The 27214-nt window shown below is 57.5% G+C and overlaps 3 protein-coding genes across 6 annotated transcripts; 2 read left to right on the top strand and 1 right to left on the bottom strand.

Annotated features, from left to right (window-relative positions):
• TSPAN33 (tetraspanin 33) lies at positions 1-7550 on the bottom strand. 4 transcript variants are annotated; one of them, XM_058825980.1, is made up of 9 exons: positions 7346-7550; positions 5016-5073; positions 4789-4916; positions 4628-4702; positions 4428-4523; positions 4045-4173; positions 2120-2281; positions 401-1316; positions 1-347 (listed from the first exon to the last, which is right to left on the bottom strand). In XM_058825980.1, the coding sequence occupies exons 1-8, from the start codon at positions 7448-7450 to the stop codon at positions 1215-1217; spliced, it is 855 nt and encodes a 284-aa protein (XP_058681963.1). In that variant the 5' UTR covers positions 7451-7550; the 3' UTR covers positions 1-347; positions 401-1214. The 4 variants fall into 4 exon arrangements, with proteins under 4 accessions (XP_058681963.1, XP_058681967.1, XP_058681965.1 ...); XM_058825984.1 differs by having other exon boundaries at positions 3-127; positions 617-1316; XM_058825982.1 differs by having other exon boundaries at positions 4-182; positions 536-1316.
• Positions 7551-18318: 10768 nt separating this feature from the next.
• On the top strand, positions 18319-19998 carry LOC131592664 (acrosin-like; the record flags this gene model as incomplete). The annotated part of the gene is made up of 4 exons (XM_058864336.1): positions 18319-18473; positions 18649-18914; positions 19044-19189; positions 19615-19998. Coding segments are annotated over 4 exons (951 nt in total), but the record flags the coding sequence as incomplete, so codon positions are not given.
• Positions 19999-20804: 806 nt separating this feature from the next.
• LOC131592660 (acrosin-like) lies at positions 20805-23546 on the top strand. The gene is made up of 6 exons (XM_058864318.1): positions 20805-20875; positions 21000-21260; positions 21686-21951; positions 22170-22315; positions 23076-23294; positions 23424-23546. The coding sequence occupies exons 1-6, from the start codon at positions 20805-20807 to the stop codon at positions 23544-23546; spliced, it is 1086 nt and encodes a 361-aa protein (XP_058720301.1).
• Positions 23547-27214: the final 3668 nt, after the last annotated feature.

Here is a 27214-nt window from a genome sequence, read left to right as displayed (position 1 = left end):
CGGGGCCTCGCATCTTTATTGTTCATGAAAGCCAAGAAGCAGCAGAGCACCCGCAGAGCCACTGGGCTGTCCCCACACTTGGGGACACCGAGATGGACACCAGGCCCTGGGGATTGTCCCCAGACACCTGGCTGCGGGGGATTGTCCCCAAACACCCAGCCACGGGGATTGTCCCCAAACACCTGGCTGTGGGGATTGTCCCCAAACACCCGGCCATGGGGGATTGTCCCCAGACACCCAGCAATGGGGATTGTCCCCAGACACCTGGCTGTGGGGGATTGTCCCCAAACACCCGGCCATGGGGGATTGTCCCCAGACACCCAGCAATGGGGAATGTCCCCAGACACCTGGCTGTGGGGATGTCCCCAGACACCTGGCTGTGGGGATTGTCCCCAAACACCCGGCCATGGGGATTGTCCCCAAACACCCAGCCATGGGGATTGTCTCCTAATACCGGGCCCTGGGGAATGTCCCCAAACACCTGGCCCTGGGGATTGTCCCCAAACACCCGGCCATGGGGATTGTCCCCAAACACCCAGCTATGGGGATTGTCCCCAAACACCCGGCCCTGGGGATTGTCCCTGGACACGCAGCCATGGGGATTGTCCCCAGACACCTGGCTGTGGGGATTGTCCCCAGGCACCTGGCTATGGGGGATTGTCCCCAGACACCTGGCTATGGGGGATTGTCCCCAGTCCCACAGCCCAGCCTGGGCCAAGGCAGCTCAGTGCACAGACAGACAGACAGACAGACAAACGTCCTTCTCCAGCACAGGCGGGGAGGGGAAGCACATCCCAGTGCGAAGCTTTGTGCAGCAGCAGAACGCACGGATGGACAGACAGACAGACAAACGTCCTTCTCCAGCACAGGCGGGGAGGGGAAGCACATCCCAGTGCGAAGCTTTGTGCAGCAGCAGGACGCACAGACAGACGGACAGACAGACAAACGTCCTTCTCCAGCACAGGCGGGGAGGGGAAGCTCATCCCAGTGCGAAGCTTTGTGCAGCAGCAGGACGCACGGATGGACAGACAGACAGCGATTCCCCGGCGCTGCCTCAGCTCGGCACCTCCAGGCCGAGCCCAGCGCCGGCTGCCAAAGGCACGGAGCCTCCCTCTCCGCAGCCAGCGCGGATCCGCCATCCCTCCTCTCCAGCCGAGCCCCCCGGGCTCTTCCCGCGGATCCGGGGTCGGGAATGCCCCCGGAGAGGCCGGGGCTCAGTACCAGGGGTCTGCCCGGTGCTGCTGGTTGTAGAGCTGCAGCTTGATCTGGTCACGGATCTGGTTGATGAGGAGCTGCGCCAGCACGATGCCCACCAGCTGCAGGGGAGAGGGAGGGGTGGGGAGAGGGAAGGGGATGGGGAGAGGAAAGGGGGATAGATAAGGAGAGGGAGGGATGGAGAGAGGGAGGGGATGGGGAGAGGAAAGGGGGATAGATAGGAGAGGGAAGGGATGGGGAGAAGGAAGGGATGGGGAGAGGGAGGAGATGGGGAGAGGAAGGGAGATAGGAGAGGGGATGGGGAGAGGGAGGAGATGGGGAGAGGAAGGGAGATAGGAGAGGGGATGGGGAGAGAGAAGGGAATGGGGAGAGGAAAGGGGATTGGGAGAGGGAGGGGATGGAGAGAGGAAGGGGATGGGGAGAGGAAAGGGGATTGGGAGAGGGAGGGGATGGAGAGAGGAAGGGGATGGGGAAAGGGAGGGATGGGGAGAGGGAGGGGATGGGGAGAGGAAAGGGGGGTAGATAAGGAGAGGGAGGGGATGAGGAGAGGGAAAGGGGAAATGAGATACAGGGCAGGGAGAAGAGGGGAGGAGAAAGGAAGAGAAAGAGGAAGGGGAACCAGGAAGGAAATGGGAGAGGAAGGGGGAAAGGGAAGAGGAATGGGGGACAGAAAGAGAGAGGGAAGAAGGAGAAGGGGAGAGGGAGGTACTGAGCAACACCAGGCGGTGTCACCCCATTCCCCCCATGCCTGACATCTGCATCACTGCCCCACCCCAAATCCCATCCCAACTCCCCCATCTGGCAATCCATTTAGGATTAATGCCATTAAGGCAGCCCCCCAAAAAACCCCACAAGCAGCGCTTTGGGACGGAGCCTTGTCCCCCACAGTGCCCCAGCCCCGTACCTGGGGCAGGGCCAGCCCCAGGGTGATGCCCCCCAGCAGGAAGAGGTTGCTGTGGGTCCAGTTGACCAGCTTGTCGATGCAGCCGTTGGTGTGGATGAAGGCACTGGCCTCCAGGTAGCCCCTGGCCTGCATCCCGTGGCCACACATGGTGTTGATGACAGCCTGGGAGAGGGGACAGGACACACTGGGGTCCCGGTTCTTGGGGGGTGGCCGTGTGGTGACCAGGAGCTCTGGCCTTGCCTTGGTGGGGTGTCCCCTTCCTTGGTGTCCCCAGGCCAAGAGCCAATCCCAGCTCGAGAGGGAGAATTCTCCCCCAGCTCACCACAGCATTTCCAGCCAGGAAATGTCCCCAAAGCCCAAGGCTGGGATGGGGAACCCAATCCCAGAGTGTGGCATGGGGGAACCCAAACCCAGATTTTGGGATGGGGAACCCAAACCCAGAGTGTGCAATGGGGAACCCAAACCCAGAGTGTGGGATGGAGGAACCCAAATCCAGATGTTGGGATGGGGAAACCAAACGTGGAGTGTGGGAACCCAAACCCAGAGTGTGGGATGGAGGAACTCAAACCCCAAAGTGGGATGGGGAACCCAAACCCAGAGTGTGGGAACCCAAACCCAGAGTGTGCAATGGGGAACCCAAACCCAGAGTGTGGGAACCCAAACCTGGAGTGTGCAATGGGGAACCCAAATTCCAAAGGTGGGATGGGGAACCCAAACCCAGAGTGTGCAATGGGGAACCCAAACCCAGAGTGTGGGATGGAGGAACCCAAACCCCAAAGTGGGATGGGGAAACCAAACCCAGAGTGTGGGAACCCAAACCTGGAGTGTGCAATGGGGAACCCAAATTCCAAAGGTGGGATGGGGAACCCAAACCCCGAGTGTGGGTTGGGGAACCCAAACCCAGAGTGTGGGATGGAGGAACCCAAACCCCAAGGTGGGAAGAGGAAACCAAACCCAGAGTGTGGGATGGAGGAACCCAAATCCAGATGTTGGGATGGGGAAACCAAACGTGGAGTGTGGGAACCCAAACCCAGAGTGTGGGATGGAGGAACTCAAACCCCAAAGTGGGATGGGGAAACCAAACCCAGAGTGTGGGAACCCAAACCTGGAGTGTGCAATGGGGAACCCAAACCCCAAAGGTGGGATGGGGAACCCAAACCCCAAAGGTGGGATGGGGAACCCAAATTCCAAAGGTGGGATGGGGAACCCAAATTCCAAAGGTGGGATGGGGAACCCAAATCCCGAGTGTGGGATGGAGGAACCCAAACCCCAAATTGGGATGGAGGAACCCAAATCCCAAAGTGGGATGGGGAAACCAAACCCAGAGTGTGGGATGGAGGAACCCAAATCCCAAAGGTGGGATGGGGAACCCAAACCCCGAGTGTGGGATGGGGAACCCAAACCCAGATGTTGGGATGGAGGAACCCAAACCCCAAGGTGGGAAGAGGAAACCAAACCCAGAGTGTGGGATGGAGGAACCCAAATCCAGATGTTGGGATAGGGAAACCAAACGTGGAGTGTGGGAACCCAAACCCAGAGTGTGGGAACCCAAACCCAGAGTGCGCAATGGGGAACCCAAACCCCAAAGGTGGGATGGGGAACCCAAACCCCAAAGTGGGATGGGGAACCCAAATCCCAAAGGTGGGATGGGGAACCCAAATCCCGAGTGTGGGATGGAGGAACCCAAATCCCAAAGGTGGGATGGGGAACCCAAACCCCGAGTGTGGGATGGGGAACCCAAACCCAGATGTTGGGATGGAGAACTCAAAGCCAGAAGGTAGGACAGGAGAACCCAAACCCCAAAAGTGGGATGGGGTCCATCTGTTGCCACCAGCGTGTTCCCTCCCCTTGGGCAGGGCTCCAGCCCCAGGGCACAGCAGGACGGGCACAGGGCAGTGTCCCCCGAGGCCACCCCCAGGACTGACCTGCTCGGCGTCGTGCAGGCAGCAGGAGAAGGGCACGGAGCAGCGCTCACGGCTGGGGTTGGTGGCCGTGCAGTTGAAATAAACATTTTGGGACCAGTCCTTGTAGGAGACACCCCCGCAGCAGCTGAACTGCGGGCAGGACACGGGGCTCGGCGCCGAGGGGACAGCAGCCCGTGGCAGGGGGACAGCACGCTCAGGGCTGTTGGTGTCCCCAGCTCTCCCCAGCCTCGCCCTGCCCGTGCAGGACATCACCACAAACATCAAATCCTCTTGCCAGAGCCATCCAACGTCCCCAAGCTGTGCCACCCCACAGATTTAAGAAGTGGGGACGTCCTGATCCATTGGAGGGACACCCCAACCCTGCAGACCCCCACCCCGGTCACCTCCTTCTGCCCAAAATCGATGAGGTTCTGCAGGTCCAGGTCATCCCGGTAATGCACGATGGCCCCATTGATGATCTCGCTGACCTTCCCACGTGCCTGGGGGACACCAGCGAGGCTGTCACCCAGTGGGTGACACGAGTGGGGTCACCCATCACCCCCACCAGGTTTGGGTTCCCCATCCCACCCTCTGGGTTCGGTACCTTATCGGAGAAGACAAAGCCCAGCACGCCGGCCGCCAGCTGCAGGAGGAAGATGACGGTCAGGCAGACGGAGAACTGCAGGAGAAGGAATGTGACAGTGAGGGGACCACGGGAGGGGACACCGAGATGCCACCAGGTCCCCCAGCCCCGGCAGGACTCACCATCTGCAGCAGGCAGATGTTCTCCCGCAAGGAGCCGACGCAGCCGCAGAAGGTGATGAGGAAGGTGAGGACGCCCACCATGATGAGGAGGATGGCAGGGTCCACCGCCAGGCACGCCATGGCTGCCTCTGTCACCAGAGCTGTCACCGGCACTGCCAGCACCCCCAGGACCCCCCATGACAACCCCCAGAGCACCAGAACCGGCTGGGAACCACCCCCGAGCTCACCTGCGTGTTTCAGCAGCCGGGCGTAGACCCCCACGGCCACCATCACCATGGAGATCATCTGCAGAGGGACAGAGGTGACCCCACAGCTGTCACCAGCCCCGTGCCACACCCATGTCCCCACCTCAGAGCCGGGGATGGAAACGGGGCAGCAGAACTGCAGGGGCTGCCTCAGTTTCCCCTCGTCACACGGTGTCCACTGTGTCCCCACCTTCTGGGTGGTCACCTCTGTCCCCACCTCCTGGGTGGTCACCTCTGTCCCCACCTTCTGGAAAGTCAGCTCTGTCCCCACCCCCTGGGTGGTCACCTCTGTCCCCACCTTCTGGGAGGTCACATCTGTCCCCACCCCCTGGGTGGTCACCTCTGATCCCACCCCCTGGGTGGTCACCTCTGTCCCCACCCCCTGGGTGGTCACCTTTGTCCCCACCTTCTGGAAAGTCACATCTGTCCCCACCCCCTGGGAGGTCACATCTTTCCCCACCTTCTGGGATGTCACCTCTGTCCCCACCTCCCGGGAGGTCACCTCTGTCCCCACCTCCCGCCAGCCAGCGCTGCTCCTCTGGAAGTGGCTGGACACAGGCTCGTGGTTTATGGGAAGTGAGAAACTTCCTCAAAAACAGGATTGCAAACACGGAAATAACCCGCAAAAAAAACAACAACCCAAAACTTGCAAAAAAAACCCCCAAAAAACCCAAAAGCATTTTAAAATCCCCAAAACATAAAAAAAAATCCTCAAATCTCCCAAGCGGTGCAAAAATCTTCAAAGCATTTTTAAAAAGTCCTTGAAGCATAAAAAAAAATACTCAAAACATAAAACTTTTCAAAAACATAAAAAATCCCTCAAAATATTAAAAAAAAATAAAAAAAGCCCCCAAATATGGAAAACTGTAGTTTTTCTGCAGGAGATATCTCTGGAGTGGGCTGGGGACAAGAAGAGCTTCTGTCCCCCTCTCTGGGAGGTTTGTCACCTGTGTGGGGTCAGAAAGGACCAAAGGACCCCAAAAACTCTCGGGGAACGGGGAAACTCCTGGAGATTCTGGAACGGGGGATCCCAGTGGAGTCCAGGGATGGGGACATTGCCAGGGAGCAGGAATCCCTCAGGAATGGGGGGTCACTGGGCTTGGGGGGCTCCAGGGATCACGAGGAGAGTGGATTCCAGCAGGGATCAGGGGTGGGGACAGCTCTAAAGTCAAGGGGTTCCTGGTGGGATCCTGGGGATGGAGGTGGGTCAGGGGATCCTGGGAATGTGGGGTCCCAAGTAGGTCCAGGGGTGGAGAGAGGCCCAGGAGGATCCCAACAGGGATCGGGGATGGAGAGAGCCCCAAGGTGGTCCTGGTGGGATCCCAGGGCTGGGGGGTCCCTGGGGATGGGGGATCCCTGGGGCTGGGGGATCCCAATAGGGATCAGGGATGGAGAGATCCCCAAGGGAGGTGGGATCCCTGCGAATGGGAGATCCCAACAAGGATGGAAAGAGCCCCAAGGGCTGGGGGTCCCTGGGGATGGGGGATCCCAACAGGGATCGGGGATGGAGAGAGCCCCAAGGTGGTCCTGGTGGGATCTCAGGGCTGGGGGGTCCCTGGGAATGGGGGGTCCCTGGGGCTGGGGGATCCCCACAGGGATTGGGGATGGAGAGGACCCCAAGGGCTGGGGGGGTCCCTGGGGATGGGGGATCCCAATAGGGATGGAGAAAGCCCCAAGGGATGTGGGATCCCTGGGGATGGAGGATCCCCACAAGGATCAGGGGTGGAGAGAGCCCCAAGGGTTGGGGGCTCCCTGGGGATGGAGGATCCCAACAGGGATCAGGGATGGAGAGAGCCCCAAGGGATATGGGATCCCTGGGGATGAGGGATCCCAACAGGGATGGAGAGAGCCCCAAGGTGGTCCTGGTGGGATCCCAGGGCTGGGGGGTCCCTGGGGATGTGGGATCCCTGGGGATGGAGGATCCCCACAGGGATCGGGGATGGAGAGAGCCTCAAGGGCTGGGGGGTCCCTGGGGCTGGGGGGTCCCTGGGCATGAGGGATCCCAACAGGGATGGAGAGAGCCCCAGGGTGGTCCCGGTGGGATCTCAGGGCTGGGGGGTCCCTGGGCATGAGGGATCCCAACAGGGATGGAGAGAGCCCCAGGGTGGTCCCGGTGGGATCTCAGGGCTGGGGGGTCCCTGGGGATGGGGGATCCCAACAGGGATGGAGAGAGCCCCAGGGTGGTCCCGGTGGGATCTCAGGGCTGGGGGGTCCCTGGGGATGGCGGTGTCCCAATGGGGTGCAGCGATGGGGACAGCCCCAGGAGGCGGACATCCTCGGGGAATGGGGTGTCCCGGTGCCCCCGCACTCACCCAGAAGAGCAGGTTGAAGAAGAAGAGCACGTACTTGACCACCGGGCTCACGAAGGAGAAATCGTCCATGAGGGGCCCGGCGGGGGCCGCCGTCCGCCTCGCCATAGCCGAGCGGGGCCGAGCGGAGCCGAGCGGAGCCGAACGGGGCCGAACGCAGCCGAACCTGACCGGACCCCGCTTCGCCCCTCAGCGAGCCCCGCTCCGCTCAGCCACGCCCCCTCCCCTCCCCGCCCTCTCATTGGCTGCATCCTCTCATTCTGCCTTCCTATTGGTTAAACTCCCTGTCACTCAACCCCCGCTGGTCCGCCCCCCGCGCGGTGTGGCACGGCCGCACCTGTCCGTGCCTTAAAGGGCCAGCGCACCCCTTTCCTGTCCCGCGCGGAGCCGGGGTCGGGCTCAGATCCCGCCTGGAAACTTCCAGAATCCCTTCCCGAAAGTGCCCGAACCGTGCGGTCCGTGCCCCAGAGAACCCCGCAGCTTGGCGGGATTGTTGAATTTTATAATTATGCCTATAATTTGTCAGTGATTTGTGCCCCGGGTGACAGTCCTCCAAGGGACACGGGGGAATTCTCATCCCTGAATCGTGGCCAGCTGAGGTCATTCGGGGTTCTCCTAAAAGGACGTGGCTGAGTCTCTGACCCAAATTTGCTGAAATCAGCCCCAAACCCTCCAGTGCTGACACCTCAGTGACCTCTGCACAGGGAGGTGGGAGCCCAAACCACATCCATTCCCAAAACTGGGGCGCTTTGGTCAATCCTGGGACACGAGGAAGCAACAGGTTCCTTCCCCAACAGGATCCAACCCTCAAATCCCATTTTTAGGATGAATTTTGCCCTATTTTTTTGCCCCACATTCTCAGTTTTCGTGAGAAAAACTCACTCTTGGGCATAGAAAAGAGCTGTCACCTTGTGCCACCACCCTTTGCTTGGAGAGAGCACCGACTCACAGTTATAATTGAATTTATTTTTATTCCATTTTTTTTTATTGTTTCTCTTCTACTCCTGGCTGGAAATTCCCTGGGAGCAGATGCTGGCACGGCCCTTTCCGGAGGAAGACGAGAGCTTCACACAGAGGAACCAAAACCAAAAATCCCCTTTGTGCTTTTAGGGTCAGGGAGGAGCCAGTCCCACCTCCAGAACATTGGGGTGCTGCTGTGGAGGAGCCCCCGTGAACCCCCAAAATGCTGATGGGGTCTGGACCACGAGGTCTTGGTGGGGTTTGAACCTCTCAGAAGAGTTTCTGTCCCTGCAATAAAGAGGATGGCGCCCATGGGTGCCACTCTGGGATGTCCACGGGTCTGTTGTGATTCCCAAAAAAACCCCACCAGGTTCGTGTGTCCGCCCATCAGATCCCTTCTCCTTGGCACGTGTCCCCACGGACGTGTCCCCATGGGTGAGGTGGCCCCAAGTGACCCCACAGTGGTCATGCCACCACCCCACTGTCCCCAGCTCACGGTGGCTGTGTCCCACACCTCATGGTGGCCATGTTACACACCCCATGGTGGCCGTGTCACACACCTATGGTGGCCATGTCCCACACCCCACAGTGGCCATGTCACACACCCCATGGTGGCCGTGTCACACACCCCATGGTGGCCGTGTCACACACCCCACGGTGGCCCTGTCCCACACCCCATGGTGGCCATGTCACACACCCCATGGTGGCCATGTCCCACACCCCATGGTGGCCATGTCACACACCCCATGGTGGCCATGTCCCACACCCCATGGTGGCCATGTCACACACCCCATGGTGGCCATGTCACACACCTCATGGTGGCTGTGTCACACACCCCACAGTGGCCATGTCACACACCCCATGGTGGCCATGTCCCACACCCCATGGTGGCCATGTCACACACCCCATGGTGGCCCTGTCACACACCCCACAGAGGCCATGTCACACACCCCATGGTGGCCATGTCACACACCCCATGGTGGCCATGTGACACACCTGTGGTGGCCCTGTCCCACACCCCACGGTGGCCATGTGACACACCCCACAGTGGCCCTGTCCCACACCCCATGGTGGCCATGTCCCACACCCCATGGTGGCTGTGTCACACACCCCATGGTGGCCATGTGACACACCCCATGGTGGCCATGTGACACACCTGTGGTGGCCCTGTCCCACACCCCACGGTGGCCATGTCCCACACCCCATGGTGGCTGTGTCCCACATCCCATGGTGGCCCTGTCCCACACCCCACAGTGGCCATGTCACACACCCCATGGTGGCCGTGTCACACACCCCATGGTGGCCATGTGACACACCTGTGGTGGCCATGTCCCACACCCCATGGTGGCCCTGTCCCACACCCCATGGTGGCCCCTGCCCTGGTGTCCCCTGCCCAGGGCTCGGCAGCACCCCAAGAAAGGGACATCGAGCCCGGGGCTCCATCCTGGTGTACCCCAAACCCCAGAGCTGGGTGTGGGACAAGGGTGGGATCCGTGGGATGGGATGGGATCCATGGGATCCATGGGATGGGATGGGATGGGATCCATGGGATGGGATCCATGGGATGGGATAAGGTGGGATCCATGGGATCCATGGGATGGGACGGGATCCATGGGATCCATGGGATAGGATGGGATCCATGGGATGGGATGGGATCCATGGGATCCATGGGATGGGATCCATGGGATGGGATCCATGGGATGGGATGGGATCCATGGGATGGGATCCATGGGATGGGATGGGATCCATGGGATGGGATCCATGGGATGGGATGGGATGGGATGGGATGGGATGGGATCCATGGGATGGGATGGGATCCATGGGATGGGATGGGATCCATGGGATCCATGGGATCCATGGGATCCATGGGATCCATGGGATGTGCTGGGACAGGGATGAAGAGGAGGACACAGGGAAGGAGAAGGGAGGCTCTGATGGCCCCCGGAGCCGCAGTGGTCGCCATGAGGAGGAGGGCGAGCACCAGAGGAGCCCCGCGGAGCCCCCGGGATTCTCCGAGATCCCAAATATCCCAAATTTCCCGCTCGGCACCTTCAGAACACGGGCGGGATAAAGGGCGTGGCCACAGAAGGGATGGGGCGGTGACATGACCAAATATGGTATTGTGGGCGTGTCAGTGGGCGGGGCCTGTGCTCCCCCTCTGCCGATAGCGCCGCCCAGCGGCCGTGAGGGAAAGAGCGCGCTTGGGGACCCCCGGGACCCCCACATCCCACCCCTAATGGGGAACAACTCGGGACCCCCACATCCCACCCTGATCGGGGACCCCCACATCCCACCCCTAATGGGGAAAAACCCGGGACCCCCACATCCCACCCCTAATCGGGGACCCCCACATGCCACCCCTGATCGGGGACACCCTGGGACCCCCACAGCTCACCCCTAATTGGGGACCCCCACATCCCACCCATAATGGGGAACAACCCGGGACCCCCACATCCTACCCCTGATTGGGGACCCCCGTGACCCCCACATCCCACCCATAATTGGAGACATCCTGGGACCCCCACATCCCACCCCTAATTGGGGACCCCCGGGACCCCCACATCCCACCCCTAATCGGGGACCCCCAGAGCTCACCCCTAAGTGGGGACCCCCACATCCCACCCCTGATCGGGGACCCCCACATCCCACCCCTGATCAGGGACCCCCAGAGCTCACCCCTAAGTGGGGACCCCCACATCCCACCCCTGATCGGGGACCCCCAGGACCCCCAGAGCTCACCCCTAATTTGGGACCCCCACATCCCACCCCTAATTGGGGACCCCCGTGACCCTCACAGCCCATCCCTAAACGGGGAACCCCCCGTACCCCACCCCCCACCCCCCCAAGCCCCCCGACCCCTCACGGGTGGGAAGGAGGGGTCACCCCCGCTCTGGAGCAATGCTCTTTATTTGGGGTCTCAGGGTTTGTCCCCCCCCCCCAGCCACGGGACCCCGGGGTTTGGGTGTCCCCTGGAGGGTGGGGACACCCTGAGCTGTCCCCTGCCCCTCCCTGGGGACCCCAAACCATTGGGAACCCCCCACGAAACCCTCCTGCGCCCCCATCCCTGCACCCCTGCCCCAGAGCACGGCCCCAGCCCTGTCCCCGCGGTTTGGGGCCGTGTCACACGCCCGTGTCACACGTGTCACCCAGCTGGGGTGGCCTCAGGTGTTGAGGCTCTTCACGTCACCCAAGGCCACCTCTCCTTGTTCCCCTCCGGCCACGGCTCCGGGCTCTGGGGCTGGGGGGACAGTGAGTGGGGCCATGGGACAGCCCTGGCCCCACAGAGCTGCTCCTGTCCCCATCCCTGTCCCCATCCTCGTCCTTGGCCTCGTCCCTGCCCTGCCTTCATCCCCACCCTCATCTCCATCCCATTCTGTTCTCACCCTCATCCCCATCCCATTCCCTCTGCTCATCCCACCCTATCCCATCCCATTCCACCCTCAGCCTCCTTCCCATCCCATGGATCCCATCCCATCCCATCCCATGGATCCCATCCCATGGATCCCATCCCATGGATCCCATCCCATCCCATCCCATCCCATCCCATCCCATCCCATCCCATCCCATCCCATCCCATGGATCCCATCCCATCCCATCCCATCCCATCCCATCCCATCCCATCCCATGGATCCCATCCCATCCCATCCCATGGATCCCATCCCATGGATCCCATCCCATGGATCCCATCCCATCCCATCCCATCCCATCCCATCCCATCCCATCCCATCCCATCCCATCCCATCCTATGGATCCCATGGATCCCATCCCATCCCATGGATCCCATCCCATCCCATCCCATGGATCCCATCCCATCCCATCCCATCCCATCCCATCCCATTCCCATCCCATCCCATCCCATCCCATCCCATGGATCCCATCCCATCCCATCCCATCCCATCCCATCCCATCCCATCCCATCCCATCCCATCCCATCCCATCCCATCCCATCCCATCCCATCCCACACCACAAAGGGAGCTGGAAATCCCCTCCCCACACAGAATCCCATCCCCAGTGGGCCAGGGGGTCTCCAGCTGGAGACTCCCCATCCTACAACACCCCCTGTGCCCCCCATCACCCCCTTTTGTGCCCCAAACACCCACTTTGGTGCCCTCAACACACACTTTGGAGCCCCCCGCACCCCTTTTGGTGTCCCCCGCACCCCCTTTTTCCCCCGCGCACCTGTGCGCCCCCAGCACCCATTTTGGAGCCCCAAACACCCCCTTTTGTGCCCCCCGCACCCCCTTTGGAACCCCCAACACCCATTTTGGAGCCACTCTCACCCCCTTTTGTGTCCCCGCCCCCCTTTTTTGCCCCCCGCGCACCTGCGCGCCCCCGACACTCACTTTGAAACCCCCCTCACCCCCTTTGGAGCCCCCCGCACCCCCTTTGGTGTCCCCCGCACCCCCTTTGGAGCCCCCCGCACCCACTTTGGAGCCCCCCGCACCCCCTTTGGAGCCCCCCGCACCCACTTTGGAGCCCCCGGCACCCACTTTTGTGCCCCCCGCCCCCCCTTTTTTTGTCCCCCGCGCACCTGCGCGCCCCCAGCAGTGCCCCTGGCAGCGGGCACACACCAGCACCCCGATGGCCACGGCGGTGAAAGCGGCCGTGAGGACACAAATCACCGTCAGCATGTCCGGAGCCACCGCCCCCCGCACCTCTGCGGGGACAGCGACACGTGGGGACACCGCCAGCACCGCCACGGAGAGCCCCGAACCGCCGCGGGGACAGGGGGACGGACGGACAGACACGGCAGGAACAGAGGGACACGGCAGGGACAGACGGACAGACACGGCAGGGACAGACGGACAGGCACGGCAGGGATAGACAGACAGGCAGGGACAGACGGACAGACACGGCAGGGACAGAGGGACAGGAAGGGCAGGGACAGAGGGACAGACACGGCAGGGACATGGGACAGACACGGCAGGGACAGACGGACAGACACGGCAGGGACAGACGGATAGACACGGCAGGGACAGAGGGACAAACACGGCAGGGACATGGGACAGACACGGCAGGGACAGACGGACAGACACGGCAGGGATAGACAGACAGGCAGGGACAGAGGGGCAGACACGGCAGGGACAGATGGACAGGCAGGGCAGAGACACATGGTCAGACCCAGCAGGGAATTGGAGACACCCCAAATTCTGGCACCACCCAGATAAGGACAGGACTGGACCCAGCAGGGAACTGGGGACACCCCGAATTCTGTCTCCACCCAGGTGGGGACACCCCAAATTCTGGCACCACCCAGGTGAGGACAGGGATGAACCAGGGGACAGAGGACGTGACAGGCACGGCAGGGAACTGGGGACACCCCAAATTCTGGCACCACCCAGGTGGGGACACCCCAAATTCTGGCACCACCCAGATGAGGACAGGACTGGACCCAGCAGGGAACTGGGGACACCACAAAATCTGGCTCCACGCAGATGGGGACACCCCAAATTCTGGCTCCACCCAGGTGGGGACAGGACTGGACCCAGCAGGGAATTGGGGACACCCCAAATTCTGGCTCCACCCAGACAGAGACAGGGATGGACACATCAGGGAATTGGGGACACCCCAAATTCTGGCTCCACCCAGGTGGGGACACCCCAAATTCTGGCACCATCCATATGAGGACAGGGATGGACACATCAGGGAACTGGGGACACCCCAAATTCTGTCACCACCCAGATAAGGACAGGGATGGACCGGGGGACAGAGGAAGTGACAGGCACGGCAGGGAACTGGGGACACCCCCAAAATTCTGGCTCCACCCAGACAGGGACAGGGCTGGACACATCAGGGAATAAGGGGGACCCCAAAAACGACAGCGTCACCCCCGCCCCACTCACCCTCCCCCGCGGGCTGCAGCACCAGGGAGCAGAGGAGGAGCTGCGGGGCCTCGGCGCGGGAGGCGTAGCAGGAATAATTCCCAAAATCGGGATCGCTGAGGTTCCTCAGCAGCAGGGACACGCCGGCCTCCCCCGTCCCCGCCGCGCAGAAGGAGACCCTGCCCCTAAAGCGGCTGTCGGGCTGCTCGGGGGGCTGCCAGCCCGGCTCGGGGGGCGGCTGCCAGCCCAGGCGGTGGCTGAGCACGGGGACATCGCGGTTGTCGCCGGCCTGGTGGGTGCAGCTGAGGGTGACCCCGCGCAGGGCACCCCAGGGCTGGCTGCCGCAGGGCAGGCAGGCGTCCTCGCCGATGGCCGCTGTCACCGTGACGGGGACAGGAGGATGGTCTGGGAGGGGACACGGAGGGGTGACCCCCGGGGATGGGATACAGAGGGGTAGAGGGGCCACTCGCGGTTGGGGACATCCCTGGGGACACCGGGGATCACCCCCAGGTATGGGATATAGCGGGGTAGAGGGGCCAGTCGTGGCTGGGGACATCCGTGGGGACACCGGGGATCACCCCCGGGGATGGGATACAGAGGGGTAGAGGGGCCACTCGCGGTTGGGGACATCCTTGGGGACACAGCGGGGTGACCCCCAGGGATGGGATACAGAGGGGTAGAGGGGTCACTCGCGGTTGGGGACATCCCTGGGGACACAGCGGGTGGTGGCAGCGGAGCCCTGGTGGCACCGAGGGCTCGCCGGTGCCAAGCAGCCGCCCCGTGAGTCACCGCCCTGCCGGGAACGGCTCCCCCGCCCTCGCCTCGGGGTCGCCACCGCGGTCTCCGAGCAAGGGAAAAAGGGGGGGTTGGGAAGGGGGTCCCCGGGGCCGGGGGGGCTCTGCAGGACCCCCTCACCCCGCTGATGGGGGGTACCTGCCCGGCTGAGGAGGGGGCACAGAGCCCAGAGCGCCACGACGGGGAGCAGCGGCATCCTGCCGGGATCCTGCACGGCAGCGGGCACCCCAAAAACCTGCGGGCACCCCAAAACCCTGCTGGCACCCGAAACTCTGCAGGCATCCCAAAAACCTGCGGGTTCCCCAAACACTGCGGGGATCCCAAAACCCTGCTGGCACCCCTAAACCCTCCTGGCACCCCAAAACCCTGCTGGCACCCCAAAACTCTGCAGGCATCCCAAAAACCTGCGGGTACCCCAAACACTGGGGTGGGGGGCTGGGCAGTGATAGGGCAGGGGGGGTTATGGGGTGGGGGGCTGGGCAGTGATAGGGCAGGGGGGGTTATGGGGTGGGGGGCTGGGCAGTGATAGGGCACGGGGGGTTATGGGGTGGGGGGCTGGGCAGTGATAGGGAAGGGGGGCGGGGCTGGGTGTAGGGCAGCGCGGTGGGCAGCAGCCCCCGGCCCCCGGCATGATCGGAGCCCCGCCCCCCCCCGTGGGGACAGGAGACACTCCCGTGGACACCCCGGGGACAGGGGACACCCCCAGCCCCACCCGGGGGACAGGGGACACCCCCAGACGCATCCCGGGGGCAGGGGACACCCCCGGGGACACCCCCAGACGCATCCCGGGGGCAGGGAACACCCCCAGCCCCACCCCGGGGACACCCCCGGCCCCCCCCCGGGGACAGGGGACGCCCCAGCCCCACCCCGGGGACATCCCCGGCCCCACTCCGGGGACAGGGGACACCCCCGGGGACACCCCCAGCCCCACCGCGGGTACAGGGGACACCCCCGGGGACACCCCCGGTCCCTCCCCAGGGACAGGGAACACCCCCGGGGACACCCCCGGTCCCTCCCGGGGACAATGCCCTCCCGGCCCGCCCCTCACCGTGGCTCCCGCCGCCGCCCGCCCGTGCCGCGCTCAGCCCCGGCCCCGCCCCGGCGCCACCGCCCGGCCCCGCCCCCGCCCCGCCCCGCCCCGCCCCGCCCCGACAGATGTGCCCGCTCCAGATGTGCCCGCCCCAGATGTGCCCGCTCCAGATGTGCCCGCTCCAGATGTGCCCCGCTCCAGATCTCCCCGCTCCAGATGTGCCCGCTCCAGATGTGCCAGCCCCAGGTGTGCCCGCTCCAGATGTGCCCGCCCCAGATGTGCCCGCTCCAGATGTGCCCCGCTCCAGATCTCCCCGCTCCAGATGTGCCCGCTCCAGATGTGCCAGCCCCAGGTGTGCCCGCCCCAGGTGTGCCCGCTCCAGATGTGCCCGCTCCAGATGTGCCCGCCCCAGGTGTGCCCGCTCCAGATGTGCCCGCCCCAGGTGTGCCCGCTCCAGATGTGCCCGCCCCAGGTGTGCCCGCTCCAGATGTGCCCGCTCCAGATGTGCCCCACTCCAGATGTGCCCCTGCCCCGCTGGGCCGCGTCCAGCTGTGACTCAGGGCTGACTCAGGGCTGCCCCTGCCAGCTGTGACTCAGGGCTGCCCCTGCCAGCTGCGCCCCTGCCAAGCCCGGCGGGGCCCTGCCCCTTCCAGATGTTTCCTGTGCCCATCCAGATGTGCCCCGTCCAGCCCAGAACAGCAAATTCAGGAAAAGCTTTTTTTTATTGTTGTGTTCTCCTTTTTATTATTATATTCCAGCAAAATATACCGTTTAATCTGCTGTTTGTTTAATTAAAACATCATTATTTTAATCTGTTCTAAGTTTATGTTTTAGTAAAATATATTTATTATTATTTTAATCTGTGGTAAGTTTATGTTTTATTAAAATATATTTATTATTATTAAAAGTGGTGTAATATATATTACATATACATTACATATATGTAATATAAGATATATTACATATATAATAATATGTAAAAATTAATTAATGTTGTATAAAGGGTATAGAAAATTACATTATATTCTATATTATAAACTATTTGTATTATATTATATTATACTAAAATATATCATATTCATATTATATTAATATCATTATATTGTATATTATATTATATAATATCATTATATCTATTTAATAATAGAACAATTGCATATATTAATTAATATAATATGTAATATCAACAAATGATATTAATATAATGTATAATTATTGTATAATAATTATAATATTAATGTTACATAAATATAATATTAATTGTTATATTAATATATATTTATTATTATTTACATAGTATCTAAAATTGATATTAACATGATGGGATATATTAATAAATAGAAAAATAATATAAATAGGAATATAATATCATACCATATTAATACTATATTATTACTTATTATATATAAAATATAAACAATATATTTTATAATGTTATTTTTCATAAATATTACTAATAATAATTAATAACTATTATTAATTATGAATATATTATATTTATTAATATAATATAAATTATATTTATATCTTTATTAATATATTTATATATATTTATATATTTATATATTTATTAATTATATGTAATTATATATTATGTATATCTATTAGTATTATATGAAGCAATATAATAAATGTTAATTAAATATTTACATATAAATGTAAAATATTTTAACATATATTTAAGATATATTAACATATATGAGCATCTATGATTGCTAATATACACCCCACTACCAATCATATAACAACAAATATCATGAATTATTATAAATTAATAATTAATTTAATAATAATAAATAATTTAATCATTAACGAAGCCACGAGAGCCCTAATGATGAATTATTTAAGGCCGCAGCTCTCTCTGTGTCTCATTTTGGGGCGCCACCAGCACAGGCCCAGCGCGGGAGGTGACACCGTTGTCACCAAGGTCCCCCTGGCAGCGCCACCGCTCCAAGGTTCCACCCTCCGAGCTGCCCCTCTGTGACATCAGCCCGGGCTGGTGGCACCGCCAGGGCCACCAGAGGTGACAGCTCCGCTCTGTCTCTGCCACCTGCGCTGGCACCGATGGCTCTGCTGGCCCTGCTCGTCCTGCTGGCCCTGGCCGGGCCCGTGGGGGGCACGTGGGACACCTGCAGGTCGGTGGCCCCGGGGGCTTGGGGACACTCGGGGCTGTCCTGGCAGGGATGAGCCCCTCGGGGGTCCCTGTCCCCGCTGTCCCCGCTGTCCCCGAGCAGGGCACCGATGGCTTTGTGCTTCCAGAGGGACCTGCGGGCTCCGGCCCATGGCCTTCGACCACAGCTCCGTGGTTCCCGACTGTGACACCTCAGAGGATGACTACGCCACCTTGGGCTCTTCCAATGTCGCCTCCCTCGTCCTGGATGGCGCCGGTGTCCCCTCGGGGGCCTGGCCCGGCATCGTCAGCGTTCAGGCCACGCTGGAGAACGGCACGTGGCACATGTGCTCGGGGGTCCTCATCCACCCCCAGTGGGTGCTCACGGTGGCCCAGTGCTTCTTCAGGTCTGGGTAAGGACGAACAGGGTCAGGGATGTCCCCAAAAATGGGACAGGGGTGTCCCCAGAGCAGGGTCAGGGGTGTCCCCAGAGCAGTGTCAGGGATGTCCCCACAGCTCGGGGAGCTGCCGGGCTCCCGGATCCCGCGGTTCTGCTCCCCGCCACCTCCGTCTCCATCTCCTCCTCAGGGACCCCTCCATTTACGAAGCCGTGATCGGGGCCACGGACCTGGCTCAGCCGGGCCGCGAGGCCGAGCTGCGCCGCGTCCTGCGGATCCTGCTGCACCGGAGCTACGTGGCCACCACGGCCAGGAACAACATCGCCCTGCTGGAGCTGGACCAGCCCGTGGAGTGCAGCGACTACATCCAGCTGGGCTGCGTGCCCGACAGCTCCCTGGCAGTGGCCGAGCTCAGAACCTGCTTCATCGCGGGCTGGAGAGCCAGCCCGGACAGCGGTCAGTGCCCGCCGGGACAGGGCCCGGGGCTGCGGGGGGCTCGGCCCGGAGCCCCGGGGCTGGGCCGGGCCCCGCGGGGCCCCCCGAGCTTGCGGTGCTCAGAGCCCTCTGTGCCCTCTGTGCCCGCAGCTCCCGGGCCGCGCCTGGTGCTGCAGGAGGCCAAGGTGCGGCTCATCGACGTCCAGCTGTGCAACAGCAGCCGCTGGTACGGGGGGGCCGTGCACCCCCAGGACCTGTGCGCGGGGTACCCGCGGGGCGGCATCGACACCTGCCAGGTGCGGGCGTGGGGACAGGGACCCCCTGGAACCCCTGAACCCCTCAGATCCAGCCCAGGGACCCCCTGAAACCCCTCAGAGTCAGCCCAGGGACCCCCTGACCCCAACCACGACCCCTGAAACCCCTCAGATCCATCCCAGGGACCCCTGGATCCCCTCAAGTCCAGCCCAGGGACCCCTGGATCCCCTCAAGTCCAGCCCAGGGACCCCTGAGCCCCCCACTTTCCCCCACTGTCCTTTACCCCCTGGTCTCCCATCCCTTTCCCATCCATGGATCCCTGTCCCGTGTCCCAGGGCTGCCACTCCCCATCCGTGGGTCCTTGTCTCTGTGTCCCACTGTCCCCCCCAGCCCACCCAGTGTCCCCAGAACCCCGAGGTGTGGCTGTGAGCCTGGAGCAGCCCCTGACCCCTCTCTCCTGGCGCAGGGGGACATCGGGGGCCCCCTGGTCTGCAAGGACAACGTTGGTGACTTCTTCTGGCTGGTGGGACTGGCCAGCTGGGGCCGAGGCTGCTCCGGTGACAAACGGCCCGGGGTGTTCACGTCCACCCAGCACTTCCGTGGATGGATCCAGGTCCAGATGGGATTGGTCCCAGCAGAGATATCCCCGACAGCGACAGAGGCAGCCCCGACCCCGACTCTGAACCTGTTTGTGACCCCGACCCCGGTCCTGACCCTGAGCGTTACTGAGGAGCCACCAAAAGCAGAATCGGACGCCTTCATCACCATTTCATTCCCAAAAGAAATCCTGCTGAGGTTCTTCAGGAATCTGCAGAAGTTCTTGCTGTTCCTAAGGGAAAAAATGCGTTGAGCAGGAGGGAGAGCAGATCCCGTTCTGGCTGCAGAGGATCTCCAGCTGTCCCAGGGGCCAAGACCAACACCCCAGGACCTGACCTGGGGCCAAGGTCAGCCCCGGTGCCCAGGGCTGCTGGGCCCTGCCCACACTGACCCCTGCGCCCACCCCGATGGTGAATCCAGTTTGGATTGAAATAAAGTTTGGATTGAAATAGAAATTCTCCACCTTGTCCAGTTCCTTGTCCTGGGGAAAACAGGGATGGGACAATCTGGGATAAACGAGCTGGGTTGGGATGGTTTGGGGGGGACGAGGGGGAGCCAGGGAGGGCTGGAGGGAGGGGGGAGGGGAGGGGAGGATGGGCCGGGCAGGTGGAGAGAGGGAGAAACTTCTCCAGGCCAGGATTCCTCCAGCAGAGTCTCGGCTGTGCCATTCCCGGGAAAAGCCGTCGGGAGGGATCGGAATGGCAGCAGCCGGGGATCCCGCGGGGCTGGGCAGGTGCTGGAGGTGCCACCCAGGGCTGTCCCCGCTGTCACCAGCTCCTGTCTCTGAGCTGCCGGGACCCCCCATCCCAACCCTCAGGGACCCAGTTGGGATCCCTGGATTTGGGATATTCCCTCTGCTCCAGCGGGATTCTTCAGATCCCTTCCAACCCAGAGCATTCCAAAGTTCCACAGTTCGGTGTTGCCCCTCTCCCCCACCCGAGGCCACCGTGCCCCGTGCATGGAACCGGCCCCTCTGTGACATCAGCCCGAGCTGGTGGCACCGCCAGGGCCACCAGAGGTGACAGCTCCGCTCTGTCTCTGCCACCTGCGCTGGCAGCGATGGCTCTGCTGGCCCTGCTCGTCCTGCTGGCCCTGGCCGGGCCCGTGGGGGGCACGTGGGACACCTGCAGGTCGGTGTCCCCAGGGGCTTGGGGACACTCGGGGCTGTCCTGGCAGGGATGAGCCCCTCGGGGGTCCCTGTCCCCGCTGTCCCCGCTGTCCCCGAGCAGGGCACCGATGGCTTTGTGCTTCCAGAGGGACCTGCGGGCTCCGGCCCATGGCCTTCGACCACAGCTCCGTGGTTCCCGACTGCGATTCAGAGGATGAGGACACGACTTTGGGCTCTTCCGACGGCCTTTCCCTCCTCGTGGACGGCCCCGGTGTCCCCTCGGGGACCTGGCCTGGCATCGTCAGCATCCAGGCCAACCTGGAGAACGGCACGTGGCACATGTGCTCCGGGGCCCTCATCCACCCCCAGTGGGTGCTCACGGTCGCCCGCTGCTTCATCGAGGCTGAGTAAGGAGGAGCAGGGTCAGGGATGTCCCCAAAAATGGGACAGGGATGTCCCCACAGGAAGGTCAGGAATCCTCACAGAAGGGTCGGAGATGTCCCCACAGGAGGGTGAGGGATGTCCCCACAGCAGGAACAGGGATGTCCCCACAGTAAGGACAGGGATGTCCCCACAGGAGGGACAGGGATGTCCCCACAGGAGGGTGAGGGATGTCCCCACAGCAGGGTGAGGGTTGTCCCCAAAACCGGGACAGGGATGTCCCCATAGGAAGGACAGGGATGTCCCCACAGGAGGGTCAGGGATGTCCCCACTCGAGGTTCAGGGATGTCCCCACTCGAGGTTCAGGGATGTCCCCCCAGCACAGGAAGGGAATTGCGCTGCCACATCCCGCGGCTCTGCTCCATCAATCCTTTCTCCATCTCCTCCTCAGGGACACCTCCAGGTGGGAAGTGGCGATCGGGGCCACAGATCTGGCCAAGCCGGGCCCTGAGTACAAGCTGCGCCGCATCCTGAGGGTCCTGATGCACCAGAACTACGACGCCGACTCGGAGTGCAACAACATCGCTCTGCTGCAGCTGGACCAGCCCGTGGAGTGCAGCGACTACATCCAGCTGGGCTGCGTGCCCGACAGCTCCCTGGCAGTGGCCGAGCTCAGAACCTGCTTCATCGCGGGCTGGAGAGCCAGCCCGGGCCGCGGTCAGTGCCCGCCGGGGGCTCAGGAGGATCTGGGTACATGGGGACACTGCGGGGATGGGCCAGGGCAGAGGCCAAAGCTGCTGGAGCGGGGTCTGGGCCGTGCCCCGGAGCTCCGGGTGGGGACACGGCGGGACCGGGGCACGGCTCGGGCCGGGGCGGGGGGCTCTGCCCAGGGAGGGGCCGGTGCTCAAAGCCCTCTGTGCCCTCTGTGCCCACAGCTCCGACCACGGGCGTGGCGCTGCAGGAGGCCAAGGTGCGGCTCATCGACGTCCAGCTGTGCAACAGCAGCCGCTGGTACGGGGGGGCCGTGCACCCCCAGGACCTGTGCGCGGGGTACCCGCGGGGCGGCATCGACACCTGCCAGGTGCGGGCGTGGGGACAGGGACCCCTGGGACCCCTGGAACCCCTCAAGTCCAGCCCAGGGACCCCCTGGAACCCCTCAGATCCATCCCAGGGACCCCTGGATCCCCTCAAGTCCAGCCCAGGGACCCCTGGAACCCCTCAGAGCCATCCCAGGGACCTCCTGAGACCCCTCCGAGCCAGCCCAGGGATCCCTGACCCCAACCACGACCCCTCAGAGCCATCCCAGGGACCCCTGACCTCCACCAGGACCCCCAGGAACCTCTCAGAGCCAGCCCAGGGACCCCTGAAACTCCTCACATCCATTCCAGGGACCCCTGACCCCAAACAGGACCCTCTGGAACCCCTCAGAGCCAGCCCAGGGACCCCTGAGACCCCTCAGAGCCAGCCCAGGGACCCCCTGAACCCCTCAGAGCCAGCCCAGGGACCCCTGACCTCAGCCCAGGGACCCCCTGGAACCCCTCAGAGCCAGCCCAGGGACCTTCTGGAACCCCTCAGAGCCAGCCCCTGATCCCAAATAGGACCCCCTGGAACCCCTCCAGGGACCCCCGAGCCCCCCACTTTCCCCCACTGTCCTTCACCCCCAGCTCTCCCATCCCTTTCCCATCCATGGATCCCTGTCCCGTGTCCCAGGGCTGCCACTCCCCATCCCTGGGTCCTTGTCCCCGTGTCCCCCTGTCCCCCCCAGCCCACCCAGTGTCCCCAGAACCCCGAGGTGTGGCTGTGAGCCTGGAGCAGCCCCTGACCCCTCTCTCCTGGTGCAGGGGGACATCGGGGGCCCCCTGGTCTGCAAGGACAACGTTGGTGACTTCTTCTGGCTGGTGGGACTGGCCAGCTGGGGCCGAGGCTGCTCCGGGGACAAACGGCCCGGGGTGTTCACGTCCACCCAGCACTTCCACACCTGGATCCAGGTCCAGATCGGATTGGTTCCCCCAATTACGGCGGCTCCACCACCAAAGCCAAAGCCAACGATCCACACCTTTGTGGAAGAGCTGCACGAACTGGAACCTGAACCACACCTGGAAATAGAAACTGAAGTGGAACTTGAACCGGTGCCGATCCCGGTCCCCATACCGGAACCAGAACCGATACCAGAACCAGAAGATGAAGAGGAACCAGAACCAGAGCCAGAATCGGACACGTTTATAACAATTTCATTCCCAAAAGACATCCTGCTGAGGTTCTTCAAGAATCTTCAGGATTTCCTGGAGTTCCTGAGGGACAAAATGGGTTGAGCAGATCCGGTTCTGGGTTCGGGACATCACAACCATTCCCTGTTGGAGCCGTGGCTGTGCCAAAGCCACCCCGGTGCCCAGGGCAGCTCTGTCCTGCTCATTGTCCTCCCCTCCACCCACCCTGGTGATGTTCTTGAAATAAAGTTGTTCCAAATTTTTCATTTTCAGTCCCGTTTGGTCTCCTGTGGCAACAAGGACGGGACAATCCGGGGGAAAAGGGTGGGGTTGGCTCCTGGTTTGGGGGAGATGAGGGAGGGATGGAGGGGAGGAGGAGCTTGGGTGTGGCTGATGGTTCTCCACCATCTCCAGCACCTTCTGATGAACCTTTAAGGGCAGCAGCAGCAGGACCACCCACCCTGAGGGGTCATCCCTGCTCTTCTCCTTAGGGACTTTCGGATTGGGTTCTTTTCCCTTTGAACTGGAGATTGACCAGAGGGAGGTTATTTTCTCTCATTCCGTCTCAGTTGTTTATTTTTTTCTTATCAGCATTACAAGGTACAAGGAGCTGTGTGCACTGTGATAGAAAAGGGGTAAAATGGCTCACAAAGATCCTCTTCAAGGTCTTTTATCTGTCCATTTACCCAATTAACAGATGCCAACTCAATTATTTTTCTTAGTGACCCAATGACCCAACACCTGTGAGCTGCACTGGGGCATTTTTTACCCAATCATTTACTATCACCCAAAAACCCCCAGGAGAAGAACATGGAGAAGAGAGAAGGACAAGAGAGAACACCCTCAATCTTCTTGACTCTTGTTCTCTAAACTACTTTTTCACTCAGTGATTTAAAAAACTTTCTAATCTACACATTTACACTTTTCCTATCTAACATTTGTTTTCATGTATCACCATGAAAACACGCTCATGAATTTCATCTTATATGAAATTCAGTGTTTCTTTGAATCCTAGAACTAAGTATTAGAAACAAGGGCACACACTTTTTATCTCAGACTCCAACACCTGCTCCTGGGCCACCAGCAGCTCAGTGCTCCAGCAGAAGGACACCCACATTTATTGGATCCTTCCCACATTTATTGGATCTTTTCCACATTTATTGGATCCTTTCCACGTTTATTGGATCCTTCCCACATTTATTGGATCCTTCCCACATTTATTGGATCCTTTCCACATTTCTTGGATCCTTCCCACATTTCTTGGATCCATCTCACATTTATTGGATCCTTTCCACATTTATTGGATCCTTCCCACATTTATTGGATCTTTTCCACATTTATTGGATCCTTTCCACGTTTATTGGATCCTTCACCCATTTATTGGATCCTTCCCACATTTATTGGATCCTTCCCACATTTATTGGATCCTTCCCACATTTATTGGAACCTTTCAACATTTATTGGATCCTTCCCACATTTATTGGATCTTTTCCACATTTATTGGATCCTTCCCACATTTATTGGATCCTTTCAACATTTATTGGATCCTTTCCACATTTATTGGATCCTTCCCACATTTATTGGATCCATCTCACATTTATTGGATCCTTCCCACATTTATTGGATCCTTCCCACATTTATTGGATCCTTCCCACATTTCTTGGATCCATCTCACATTTATTGGATCCTTTCCACATTTATTGGATCCTTCCCACATTTATTGGATCTTTTCCACATTTATTGGATCCTTTCCACGTTTATTGGATCCTTCACCCATTTATTGGATCCTTCCCACATTTATTGGATCCTTCCCACATTTATTGGATCCTTCCCACATTTATTGGAACCTTTCAACATTTATTGGATCCTTCCCACATTTATTGGATCCTTCCCACATTTATTGGATCCTTCCCACATTTATTGGATCCTTTCCACATTTATTGGATCCTTCCCACATTTATTGGATCCTTCCCACATTTATTGGATCCTTCCCACATTTATTGGATCCTTTCAACATTTATTGGATCCTTCCCACATTTATTGGATCCTTCCCACATTTATTGGATCCATCTCACATTTATTGGTTCCTTCCCACGTTTATTGGATCCTTCCCACATTTATTGGTTCCTTCCCACATTTATTGGATCCTTTATTGGAAGCTTCTGGAATTTTCCTCCGTTTTTGAGACCGGGTCGATGTCTGGCACCACTGAAAGGTGTCTCCACTCCACCTTCCAAAATCCCAAACCTGGGAACTTCTCCCTCTTTCTTTCCAGCCTTCAAAGGCAGCCGTGAGACGTAAACTTTGAAGAATTTAAGATTTTAGAGAGGCTAATTTAATTAAAAATGAGCCTTGTTAAAGCTAATTAAAACAAATAAAAATAATAAAGCTAATTAAAAAAATTGAAATTGCTGAAATTAAAGGTAGATAGAAAGGCCTTGCTAAAATTAGAGGTTAATAATTGGCTAATAATTAATTGTCAGCTCTCTGCTTGTTCAGCTGGGCTCGTAATGAGAAACAGAGAATCTGGTGAGGAACTTGAAGAAGATAAATATAAATATATAATATTTATATCATAAGATAAATATATTTATATCTTATTATAAAGATATATAATCTTTATATATCTTTATATAGATATAAATAAATTATTATAAAATAATATGAATTAATATAATAAAAATAAAACAATAATAAAATAATTATAAAAATAAAAATATATAAATATATACAATATATATAATATATATAATATATATATTAAGTATAGAAAATAATAATAAAAACAATTATAAAGATATATAATCTTTCTATATCTTTATATAAATATAAATAAATGAATATAAAATAATATAAATTAATATAATAAAAATAAAATAATTATAAAATAATTATAAAATAATTATAAAAATAAATATCTAAAATATATAATATATATGATATATAAATATATATTAAATATAAAATAATAATAAAAATAACTATAAATATTTATAATCTTTATATGTCTTTATATAAATATAAACAAATTAATATAAATAATATAAATGAATATAATAAAAATAAAATAATTATAAAATAATTATAAAAATAATTATATATAAATATAGATCTATTATATATATAATATATAAATATATATTAAATATATAAAAATAATAAAAATAATTATAAAGATATATAATCTTTATATATAATTATATAAATATTTAAAAATAATATAAAATAATATAAATTAATATAATGGAAATAAAATAATAATAAAATAATTATAAATATATATATATATATAAAATATATAAAATAATAATAGAAAATAATTATAAATTAATATAAATGAATATAAAATAATTAAAAATCAGAAACTCATTGAAGGCAGGAAAGCAGGAGCCCAGCCAAGGCTCCTCTTGTCACTCTGCACTGAAAAGGTGGAAAGGTGAGGATGAGGAAGAGCCCCATTCCTTCCTCCCATCTGTGACCCCTCCTCAGAAAAAAGACCACTGACCCATTTCAAGGAACAAATTACGAGTGCTTAATTGCTTTTGTTCCTAATTAGCACAGGGAGTGGAGAGTGGGTTATGAATATGTATTTGTATTCAATATTTTTATAAATAAACATACATTTAATAATTTATTTAGAATTATAATTATAAATAATATAAATATAATTATAAAAATAAATATAAATACAAATAAATAATAAATAATAAATATAAATAAAAATAAAAAAATAAGAGAAAGAGGAAAAAGAGACGAAAAGGAATTTTGTAGAG

Source organism: Poecile atricapillus, chromosome Z, assembly GCF_030490865.1.
Source record: "Poecile atricapillus isolate bPoeAtr1 chromosome Z, bPoeAtr1.hap1, whole genome shotgun sequence".
NCBI lineage: Eukaryota > Metazoa > Chordata > Aves > Passeriformes > Paridae > Poecile > Poecile atricapillus.
The sequence above is the reverse complement of the archived record's forward strand: the minus strand, read 5'-3'. Positions and strand labels throughout refer to the sequence as shown.